The following is an 11,912-nucleotide window of genomic DNA, read 5'->3' as shown; positions in this document are numbered from 1 at the left end:
GATAGAAGCATGCTCGGCTCGGGCCCTGATCCATTCGATGCCAGTTTGAGCCATTAGGCTTTTTAGCCTAAGGTTGACTTTGGTCAATATTCTAGGTAAACGCGCTCGGATTGAAATTCCGTCAGCGCATTAGCTTAAATATCGAGTTTGGTCTAGAATGACTTTTTGTGGGGTTTTTAAGGCTTCTGGTCTAATTTAGAGGCCCGTTGTGGAATTGACTTGAAATAGATTGGGAGTGGGATCCACATTCAGTCGTAACGACCTCGGATGACAATTCTGAGTACGTAGTTGAGTCCGGAATGTCGTTTCCAAGTGGTTTGCACTTTTGGTTTGCGTCATTTGTACTCCGAATGATTTTTGAAGGCTTGTTCGAAGTTTTGGGACTCTTGGCCCTTTTTCTGGTACAGCATTTGTTCTTTGTTTTTGCGGAGGGTAAAATGGTTTTGTTCTCCGCGTTCGCGGGCTTGGCAGCTCCGTGTTCACGGAGGGTTATTCGGGCAACTTAAAGACTCGATTTTCAACTCTTTCTCTCAACTTTAAACCACGATATTTTAAGCATTTCAAGTCCAAATTTAGCAATTCAAGAGGCTATATTCAAAATAATTTCATGGGGAATCCATTGGTGAGCTCCAAATCTTTATTCGAAGCTTCGTTTGAGGTAAATTCTGCCCCAAAGAAGATGCCCTAACTTAACTTTAAGCTTTAATGGTGATTTTAATTGTTGGGCTGATTTGTCTCCTTTTGAGCATCGATTTGTGCTCCATTTTTGGGTACAATCTCAATAATGTGTTTAGAACCTTTTCACAAAGTCATTTTTTGAAATTCTCATTGTGGCTTCCACAATTCTATTTTAGACCCAATTTTGGGTCCATCTCCGAAAAATGCAAATTTAGTGTCAAAACATTCGTATTGACGAGGTGATCAATATTTTGATAGCTTGGAGTCATTTGGAGTCATTTTGGAAGCAAAAAGCTACCGAAAAGTAGACTTGAAGTGCGCGTGTTCGGCTTCGAGGTAGGCTACCGTCTCATTTCTTTTGATTGAGCTTCATAAGGTGTTGTTTAATATAAATAGCTTGTAGTTTGGATTGTATGTGATGGGTTAGACTTAATTCCCAGTTTCTTATTTCTTTGTCTCGGTGTGATCCTTAGGATAGGTTGTTTTGTGAGACTTCTAGTCTAGTGGGTAGACCTATTGATTATGCCTTAGTTTGGCCATGATTAGCCTTTTTAGGTGGCTTGATTGATGTGTATGGTGGTTGGCGGATTTGCACCTTAGGATTGATTTTGGGATAAAACTTAGTTGATGTAGCCGTTGTTAGCGGAAGTCTCTTAGACTTAGTGTCCTTCTCTATTGTAGCACCTATTTTGAAGCCTTGGTGTAGAGATTTTCACCTGGCTAGGCTTGCTAATTACTGTTGGATCCCATTTCTGGATTTAGAGCTAGAATGTCCTATGCTTTCTTTTGCCGTTTGGCGGGGCTAGCTGTGTTCAAAATCTCGAGGTTGTAATTTCAGTTGGATCTGGAGGTATTGATTGACTAGCTGAGCACCTGTTTCCTCATTTCCTCCTCCTTGTTACCCAGTTAGGGTTGAGTTCCCTTTTGGGCCTTGTGATTGAGTTAGAGGAGTAAAGTTGAGTTTTTGGCCTTGATTGGAGGTCGGTCGCATTTGTTAGCCCAGTTTTCATGCTCTAGAGTGTAAGGTTCTTGTGGCGTCATTAGTATATGTGATTGTGTATGTTGTTTGAGTGCTGGTGATGGTATGCATTCCATTGGATCATTGTTTTATCACAGATGTAGTCGATCCTGATGCATGCATTGGTTCTTGGCATTGATTTGAGAAAGTTGGGTTGTAACCAAACTATTTTATACTAATTTTCGAATGGGGGGTCGTACTATTATCTCCGGTCACCACGATGGAGCGGACTTTAATGATCGAATATACAGATTGATATCTATATTAATATAAAACCTGAATCGAGATCAGACAAGTATATAGGGCAGTCCCGAGCCCCCCATAGTGATCCCAGAGAGGCGCATTGGTCCATCTTCCTGACCGGAACTTAAAGTAGGCATATATATCTTGGTATGAGGCACTTGGCACTGATGGTACTACTAATTTTATTGCACGATTCTCATTCATATGTGCATTGCCTATCACCATCATAGTTGTTTGTACATGTCAATAGTATGGGATATTGTGCGGGTTTACCTGTTTGTGAGTGAACTTTCTGGGCACACAGAGGCTCAAGAAGTATTCTCTTACTATTTGCGAACTTGTGGTGGTATAAAAGGTGGTCTCTTGTTTGAAAGTAGTTACTGCCCTTGTTCTTATTTATCTAACTTTTGTGTAGGGATTTAGTTAATACGGTCCTTTGGGCCTTTATGTAATATATGTGTTTACTTTTTTTTTGTAGGGTGTCGCTTAGTTGTTTCCCCTTTCGTAGTATGTCGTCGTGTTTAGGTCTTGGGATGACGCCACCAGGTACGTCCTTGGTTGTTTCCTATTTTCTTTCTCTTTCTTATATCTGATGCTCCTTATTGTAGGTTTCCATATTATTCTTGTTAGTTACTTGTGGTATATACTCCTTGCTTATATGTTCTTTATACTTGCTTCATCTTTGAAGCTAGTTGGTCAATGCCTATTGAGTGTCACTTGTTGGTACTCATACTATACTTCTGCACCCTACAGATCATAGTACGGGTTTTCAATATTGATTTGGACATCGTGCGGAGCAGCTCTTGGATTTTGGAGACTTGGGTGAGCTCTTGGTGTTCAGAGTTGCCTATCTCCTTCTATGTTGGACTTGGACTAGTCTTTATTTTGTATTCGGAGACAGTCTGTATTACTATTACTATTTTGATATTTGTATTAAGCTTGAACTTCCTTATTTAGTTTAGTAGCTCGACTACCAACTGATACCAGGTTTTGGGGTCTATCTTGTTAAATTGTTATTCTTCTTCTTTTCTTATTATTATTAATATTATTATTCGCTTCTTTCCTTCCGCTTGTGATGGTCCGTTGCCTATGATTTCGAACTGTGGGTTAGGCTTACCTACTGATAGGTGATAGTAGGTGTCATCATGACTTGAGAAAATCGGATTGTGACACGTTGAGTTAAGTTATTAGGCCCCAAAGTACCGTGGTTTCTAAAATTTTCTCAATACTTTAATAAAAATTTTCATAGACCAATCAAAGCTACGTATCAGCCTAATTTTTGAGGGACTGAAATGGGGGGATAATAATCTGTCCAAACTTGGACAAGCTTGATTTTACCGCCTCTAGCCACCACTACCACACGGGACCTAACCAATACATCTATGAAAGTTGAAAAAGAAAATTGGGTGACAAATTATCGAGATGAATTTCTTCTTATAGCCAGTTGCGTTATAACTTTGGATATCACAAAACATAAATTCAATGCAACATTTGCTTCTGTTTTAAATGGAGTAACCATTTTCTATCGCGTCAAATTGTTCAAACAATAGTAGTTTTTAAGCTGCAGGTTTTTCTTGTATTCTTAGAGTTGAATGAATATGTTAGGGGAAGGGGATAATAAAAAATCTAGCAAGAGAGGAAGGTGGCACAAAGGCATTTTTCCTTGTGAGTTCTATAAACAAAAAGCATATGCTGTCGTTTGCAAATTGAAATAGCTCCTCCAAGAATTAGAACTTGTACTAAAACCTTCTTTCCATAGACATCTTGCAAGGAGGAACTATTTGCTCCATCAGGTTATAGTTTACAGAAGACACAAGAGCAAGTTCAAAGAAGCATTTCCATTTTCATCCAAATGGATTATAGAAAGTTCAGTAAAATAATTCAAATCAGAGAACATTATGATGCATTTTTTACCAAAAAGATTGGACGCATAGTAAGTTAAGCATTTACAAAACATATACATCCATCTATGGATCGATAAAGGTGAGAGTAAAAAATAATACTATGACTCACAAGTGCATCAAGGTACGAAGGTCATCAACACTAATCTCTCTTTGATCTTGAGAACCCTTCTTCCTAAAAGCCTTCCTCGCCAGCAGTTTCTTCTTTTCTTGCAGTTCCAGTATCCTCTCTTCAATGGTGCTTCGTGCAATCATCCTCACAATCTTCACATCTTCCTTCTGTCCAATTCTATGGACTCTGTCCATAGCTTGCTCCTCAACTGCGGGATTCCACCAAGGTTCCATAAGATAGACTCTAGTAGCAGCTGTAAGATTTATTCCAGCCCCCGAAGCTTTTAGACTTGCAAGCAAGATGGTAGGCCCCTCCGGAGCTGGGATTTCAAACTCCTTTATCACTTGGCATCTCTTTTTTGCATTCATTGACCCATCTAAGCGCAATATCTTAAAACCAGATGCTTTAAGCGGCTCTTCAAGTAGGAGCAACAACTTCCTGAATTGAGAGAAGACAATTGATTTTCTTCTAGGGCTTTCATCTCTTGATGCAACAAGAAGTTTTAGGAGTGCATTCACTTTGGATGATGCAGTCGATGAACTTCCACTATTTGCAGCATTAGATGCTTCAGGTGGGCAGGAAAATAGGTCAGTTTCTGTCAGAGGATGGCGGCAAAGTGGGCAGCAAGGCTTGGCACGTTTTATCGTCTTCAAAATGCATGACTTGCAAAATATATGCCCACAAGAAGTAATGACACCATTGGTAGGCGGAAAAATGCAGATTGGACAATCAATTCCCTCATCATCTTGTAGCGCTGAGAGCATTTTGTCCAACAACTGTGGGTTGCTTTGCACATCTAGTTTAATTCAATTATTAAATGTGTTAAGTCACTGTATAACTGAGTCATAATAGAAAAGCAGGGTGGCATAAAAGGCCTTAGACTTGGCTAAAATGATTAAAATCCCCAATCATCAGAGCTCTAAAGAAAATGCAACCAAGAAAAAAAAAACATGCACTACTACGCTTAAACTATTTTGTCTTTTCATTCCTGGTGTAAAAAATTCTTTTGTAGTTGAAACAGAGTCAACGTTATTGTTTTTAGAGTCCTTGTAAGTAGAAAAGGACAGATGAACTCATGGGATCCGTTGTAAACATTGGCTACCAAAACAAGAACAAACAAATTTGAGAGATTTCAAGTCTAACCTCCAATTTTCCAAAACAAGAACAAACAAATTTGAGAGATTTCAAGTCTAACCTCCAATTTTATTCGATGGAAGTAAAGATCTCAGGTCTGAAGGACACAAGGCTATATCTACACAGATTTGTCGAAGTCGCACAATTACACTCAGCACAGTCCAATAGTTTTTCATTGAACTATCAGAAGAGATGTATTGATTGACAATCTTCTTAGCTTCTGATTCCATCTGATCATAAATTTCTCTTTCTTCTCCAGAAAGTTCCACAAAAAAAGTCTCAATAGATTTTGATGGCAAACCAGTTAGAGCCTTTTCTTTGGTCCTTCTCAAAGACATGGTTGACATTAGGACCTGAAAGGACAATGAAGATCAGAATCCTGAAACAAACTAGTAGGGAACATAAATTGAGTGTAAAACTAATTAACTATGAAAAGGGAAAGAGAATAGATTAAAGTCATTTGCCTTGATTAAGAAACTAATCTTTCCCACAAATGAAATTGAGATAATAAAAATAATTTGTTGCTTTTTTTCACCAACCACATTCTTTCCTAGAGATATGAAAATGAGAATGGTAATAAGTTAAGAGGAATTTCCAGGTGCAATCAGCTAAATCTCAGATTCCAGAAGTTGTGCTTCAGCAATGAGAATTATGTATTAGTGTTCTAAAGCTTGCATTTGTATTGTCAGAGAAGTATTTCTCTAACAGAACTTTATAAGTTATAGCAATAATATTATGTGCAGTAAACTCTTCAAGAATACAATGGATGCCACAGAAGCAAAACACTACACATTTGCATTTCTTCAACGTACTGTTGATCGGTGAAGATTGTCATGCATCAGAAATTCAATAGAAGAATACTTCAAAGATAAATAACCTTTCACCATTATAAATATAAACCAGCAGCACAAAATAAATTTACTTGAAATTAGAGTAGGCCATATTTTGAATTTTACTTTAGTTACTGCAGTAATTTTAGTTTAATAGTTGCTTAGGTTTAGAATAATTTGAATTTTAAATTTCCATTAGATAGATTAGTTTGTTGAGGTATTTTAGTTTGTTTTTGAATTTCAAATTATGCAGATTTTTGTATTAAGTTGGCTATTTAAAGCGCTCATATGCTTAATAAAATTATTGAGACACATTTTCAACCATTTTTTGCTGCTCCATCTTTAAAAAAAACCAACACCATATCCAAACTTTAAACTGTTAGATATACACTCTAAAAAAGAAACTAGAACACTCAAACTAACAAGCAACAGACGTAGGCACACTGTAATACTTTAACAAAAAATGGCACTCTAACCATCAAAGAGGAACACATCACATACGATGAAAAGGTTGTCAGACCCATCTCTAGTACTGCCTGAAACTGGAACAGCCTTTTACCTTCCCCTACTCTATCGTTGCACAAATACTTTGTCTCCAACCTCATAAGGCATAACACTATAGGACTTAGTAGATTTTGCCAAAGCCTGAGACTAAGCCACCCTATCTTCATGCTCCTCCTTCCAGAAAATGACCTTCTACCCCTCCCTACATACATAACCAAATGCTCAACCATTTGTCCACTGCTGGCGAACTTCCACTCCTGTTTTAGGAGTAGGGTGGAAGGGAGCGGAATTTAACACAGTATGGTATAAAGAGGACCTAGAGCATCTAAATCTTAAGCTCTTTCCTCACATTTCAAAAGTTCATATCCAAAAACATTGTGAAAATAACATAACTTTACTAAGTACAGTCATAATGGAAAGGGATGAAAAGCATGATAATTACAGAAAAGGTGATAATTGGAACTGGGAAAACAATAGTTTACAATGGTCTGAATTCATAAAGAGAAGTACAATTACGAGCCAATATCACAAAAAGAGAATATGGAGACTTTAAATGCAACACAAACTTTTGGAAAAAAAAACAAATAAGAGCTTACCTGCAGCCTCGACACCCCCTTCTCATCTCCCTGGGCAAGTGGACGTTGTATCAAACTGTTCCAATAGGATTTAATAGACAGAGGCTCAAATCTCAAAAATGCCATCAAAGAATACAAATCGAATGAGTTATTTTGTATTGGCGTTCCTGTTACCACCCATCTACAATTAGCTTTCAAGTTGTTAACTGCTCGACTTTGCTGAGCATTCACATTCTTAATGACATGTGCCTCATCCAAGATAACTCGCCACCATTCTATCTTTTTGATAGGAGAATCTATCCATGCGTCTTCACTAGCCAGAATACTATAAGTAGTTAAAACTATGTCATACTTTTCCAGCTCATTGGCATCTCCAGTCCGCTCTCCATAATAAATATATGACTTCAGTGAACCTGGTTTTGTGTGCTCCTCAATCTGTGAGGTCCATGCTGAGAATACAGCTGGTGGACAAACAACCAATGTCGGCCCTGAATTTGAATTGCCAGAACATCTGTCAGGACTAAACACTGTGTTTCCCTTCACCTGTAGAGTGTGTGTTTGTTCAGTCTTTTGCTTCTTCCGTGAATTGTTAGCCTTTCTACTATCTCTTCCCGTTCTATTCCTCTTACTAAATGAAGAAGCACATGTGTCTTCCTCTTCATCTAATCCATCATCTCTCTCAGAATTAAGATGCCCACTTTTGATCGAAGAAATAACATCACCACATTTATCCAAAGCAATCAAAGAAAGGAGAGTAAGTGTCTTCCCCAACCCCATATCATCTGCAAATATTCCACCTCTTATAGGTTCAGGTCTTTTATTGGTAGAGTAATTTGTCAAGACATTCACATAATTACCCTCTTTCTCTTCCCAAAATAGAGGTAATTCTTCAGATTTCTCCCTCTGAACCAACCACCGCAATCCTTCCATCTGGTGCAGAAGAAGCTTTGACTTTATTATACTTTTGGGTGGCTCTAATGCTTTCAGTTCTTCCTTTTTACTGACTTTGTCATCCAACAGCTTAAATATCTCATCAATGTCCCTCCCTTCTAGTGTACTTCTTCTCTCCTTCACTATCTGTGCCTCTGAAAGTGTAAATGACGGATTGCTCTCGCCGATCAAATACAACCCACCATTTGTAATTCCTGATTTTACCATTTCAAATGCTTCAAATCTTGCAAAGATGTGAACTTGACAGGGAAGTTTGTATCTGTTTCCTGGACGAGCCACCTTTGGAACAATTCCTATGCATGAATGATAAACAAACTTGTTTCAAAAATCATATTGCAAACAGACTGGTAACTATCAAAGCGATATTATCATAAAATTTGAAGAGTCAGAGACTGCAACTAAAGAACAAACTCTCTTCTCCAATAGCAAAAAGTTAGGTACTTAATACTGGAAAGAAAAAGAAACTGAATCTGAATTTAAATGCGACTAAATTTTGATTCCTACATTCAAGATAATCAGGTGATGCAGAGACTATAACTAAACATGAGTACTAAATTCAAGAAGTTAACCAACTACTGAAAGATAAAATTCCAAATTTAAAAGAATATCAAGGGAAAATACCACAGGTTGGGAAAAGAAATTCAAGGAACAATCAGGAAAAGGAAATAGAAGGCTCAATGAAAAGTAGAAAAACAAATAAATCACAAAACTCAAGGTAAAACGCAGCTTCTACCTGAGACACCTGTGCATCTCATGTATCTCTGTCCCAATGTTGTCAAAGGAACGCTAAAGCCCCAAAGCTCGGCGAAGCGCTTTGCGCTTCACCTCACTTAATTGGTGCTTTGGCCTAGGCGTCAGGTGCTAAGGGCTGCCTAAAGTGTGTGCACCTTAAGCAATGGGTTCTGTCTTTAATTGCAAAACACATTATAAAGTTAAATTGTAGTTTTTCTCATTCTATGGTTCAAATAATTATTTTTTGTGTTTATAGTTACATTCTACTGCACAAAATTTCTATTTTTTATTTTTCTTTGTGGGCAGTTTTCTTTCCTAAAGCCCATGTTTTAATTGTGTGGTGCGCTTAAGCTTCAACAGCCTTTGGGTCTTTCCTCTTTTGACTACTCTGCTCTGTCCACAACATCCATAAGAATCAAGCAAACAAGTTCAGATTTTCTAACCTTCTGACAACAAATTTTCCAGGAAAAAGACATATGGCATATGAGTGAAGTATTAAAAAAAAAAAGCAGAGTGAGAATGCAAAGAGAACCTCATAGACTACCCCCACCTGCCCGAACCCACAGCTGGAGCAACAACATTTCCAGGAAAAAGACATTTAGCATATGAGTGAAGAACCAAAAAATACACAAGCTGAGAGAAAATGCAAAGAGAACCTCCTACACCACCCCACCTCCCCGAACCCACCCGAAACTAAAGAAATCACTGACACAAACAAAAATGAGGGACAAAGTAGTTGAAACAGATAGTAAGAAAGTTATACAGATCACACAAATGATACTATATCGGTGTTATTATAATATATGAAGTAAGAGATTGAATAAGTGAATTTTGCATGAGTTTTACCGTCAATGGTGATGAGACGGGCGTCCAAAAGCGGTGCTAAAACCATAGCGGCGGAGCGTTCGATGTGTCCAACTTGAATAGAACGAGTATTAAGCACTCTTATAGCATTTGAATCATACTGATTCAGCGGTTCACGTTGAAGTCCAACAATTTCTCGTCCACTGATTGTACCAGTATAGTATTGAAGACCCACAACGTTGACGATCACAAAACCCACCATGTACATCTCCCTTGCTGCAGTGGTGTCGGTCTCTTCTTCCTCTTCAAGCGGTGACAAAGGCCATCGGTCAAGACTCATGAAAACGTCAACTGGGTCTCTCCCTTCTAGCATTTTTTTCCCTCGATTCAAATGGGAGCGGCACAAAGGGAGAGAGAGTTTAAAAAGGGAAAGGCGGGTGTAGAGAGAGAAAAATTGGGTTTTTATGGACATACGGTTAGTAGAGACTAACACCTTGTTTGGTTGTCTTTTGGTCTTTTAAAATCCGTTTGGACAATTTACTAATTTGAAATAGTAATATTTATTTGAAGTTGTTTTCTTTGAATAGTATGTTATTTGGATTTTTTAAGTTTTATGTTTTTTTTTATAAATATAAAAATCTCACAATTTATAAAAATAATTAAAATTTCTTCAACTCTTATACAGTTTTAACAAATAAGCAAATCATAATCATAAATAATGTATCGAAATTTCTTAAAGCGCGCATTAATAAATAGCATATCTTCATGTTATTTTTATAAATAAATATTTACAATTATATGTTATTATAAGCTTTTAAATATACATAATTTTATAAGAATTCACTTGTTATTTAATATAATCCATCCATGTGGTATAGACAATTTATTTATGCCGAGCATAAGTGTTTTTTAACAAAATTTAAAATAATGAATATATTTTTACGAAATATAAATTTATGGATCACATATTATATTTTTAAAAAATTAAAATCACAACTTAAAATTTGAAATCCTGTTTTTCAAAAAAATTGAGATGTGAAATTGAAGTTAAAATTGTGGAGTTTTAAAAAAACAAATATTAACTTCAAATTAAAATTTAAAATATCGCACAGATTTCATAAACAAACGTGGACTTTCTAATATCTCTTTTCTTCCTTAATGACTTCAAAACAGATGAGCCACTATGAGGTTTTAAAAGAAAAGATTAATGTCTATTTGATTTAAAGATCAAATATAAATATCTATAAATTAATTATATTTTGTCTTTATGTAGGTAATAATAAAAGATTAATTTGATTGGACAAATGTAATATTCACTCATTCAAAATATTTATAGTAACACACACCTTCCGGGTAAGATTAAGCGTGATTATATCACGATCCAAAAATTAAGGTCATGATGGCACTTATTAAAATCTCCAATAGGCAAACCAACCCAAAGCCTGGAACAATCGATAACGGGCTAGGGAGCGGAAAATATACAAAGGAGCATAATAACGCAATTAAGAAAGAACAACAGATTGGCCTCCACATTCGCAAGCCAAGGGCCGCTTTTTTGAATGCCTGAGGCGCCTAGCCCATTCCTTCTCGTGTTTGCGGAGGCCAGGCAGGTTGGCTTGCCCGATGGCGGGGCTTTCTCCACGTTCACAAAGGCCTAGAAGTCGATCCTCCGCGATTGCAGGCCTTCCCTTCTGCGTCCGCGATAGTCAATGTGATTGATCTTTTAAATAAAAGACCAGTCACGATCAGATCCATCCCAAACTGTTCGAAACACCATAACCCTAGTTCTAGAGCTCCAAATTGGGTCATTCTAGTTGTTATCTTTCTGGAAAGTTTGTGCATACACGTTGGAGTGATTGGAAATCATTAGGGAGTGTGTATTTGAGTTAAATTTTGCCCCAAAGGGGCTGCCCAACTCATTAATGGTGTCTTTAATTGTAATTTTGTTGCATGGGTTGTTTCGTTAGGTTTTTGAGCTTGGATTGTGACCCATTTTGGGACACAAGTTCAGTAAGCTCATTTGGGCCTTTTGACGGAGTAAATTTTAGGATTCTTGATGTGAGTCCCAATATCTTGTTTTAGACTCAGTTTTGGGTCCGTCTCCATCTTTTATTATTTTATTTTCTAAATGACCGTATTGACGTTGTGATCATGTTGTTCATCGTGTGGCACGTTCAAAGGTCGTTCGAAAGGGCAAAGCTCCAGAATTCTGATTTTGGAGCGCTCGTGATTAGCTTTGAAGTAGGCTATGACTTTCTGGTCTTTAGATTGAGCTTGAGAATGTGAATTCATGTTGATTAGTTGGAATGTGGTTTGGGTTAGTTGTTGATTCATGTTACTTACTTAGAAATCATGTTTTAGGCCGTATTTTTGGGTTGTCGGAAGGGTTAGCATGTTTAATTCCTTATTGTGATCATCCTTACCTTGTTG

At 37.2% G+C, this 11,912-nt stretch overlaps 1 protein-coding gene across 1 annotated transcript; it reads right to left on the bottom strand.

Annotated features, from left to right (window-relative positions):
* Positions 1 to 3,825: 3,825 nt before the first annotated feature.
* On the bottom strand, positions 3,826 to 9,956 carry LOC129870794 (putative SWI/SNF-related matrix-associated actin-dependent regulator of chromatin subfamily A member 3-like 1). The gene is made up of 4 exons (XM_055945655.1): positions 9,525 to 9,956; positions 7,017 to 8,239; positions 5,148 to 5,439; positions 3,826 to 4,748 (listed from the first exon to the last, which is right to left on the bottom strand). The coding sequence occupies exons 1-4, from the start codon at positions 9,952 to 9,954 to the stop codon at positions 3,949 to 3,951; spliced, it is 2,745 nt and encodes a 914-aa protein (XP_055801630.1). The 5' UTR covers positions 9,955 to 9,956; the 3' UTR covers positions 3,826 to 3,948.
* Between the last annotated feature and the right edge of the window lie 1,956 nt (positions 9,957 to 11,912).

This window comes from Solanum dulcamara, chromosome 10, assembly GCF_947179165.1.
Source record: "Solanum dulcamara chromosome 10, daSolDulc1.2, whole genome shotgun sequence".
Taxonomy (NCBI): Eukaryota; Viridiplantae; Streptophyta; class Magnoliopsida; order Solanales; family Solanaceae; genus Solanum; species Solanum dulcamara.
The sequence above is the reverse complement of the archived record's forward strand: the minus strand, read 5'-3'. Positions and strand labels throughout refer to the sequence as shown.

Bases quoted from the DNA above. Each gene is read 5' to 3' on its own strand.
- LOC129870794 (XM_055945655.1), bottom strand. From the start codon at position 9,954: ATGTCCATAAAAACCCAATTTTTCTCTCTCTACACCCGCCTTTCCCTT. The intron at 5,440-7,016 runs GTAAGCTCTTAT...TTGTCCTTTCAG, and splicing joins AGGGGGTGTCGAGGCTGCAG to GTCCTAATGTCAACCATGTC. The intron at 4,749-5,147 runs GTTAGACTTGAA...GAATTAAACTAG, and splicing joins TCCATCGAATAAAATTGGAG to ATGTGCAAAGCAACCCACAG.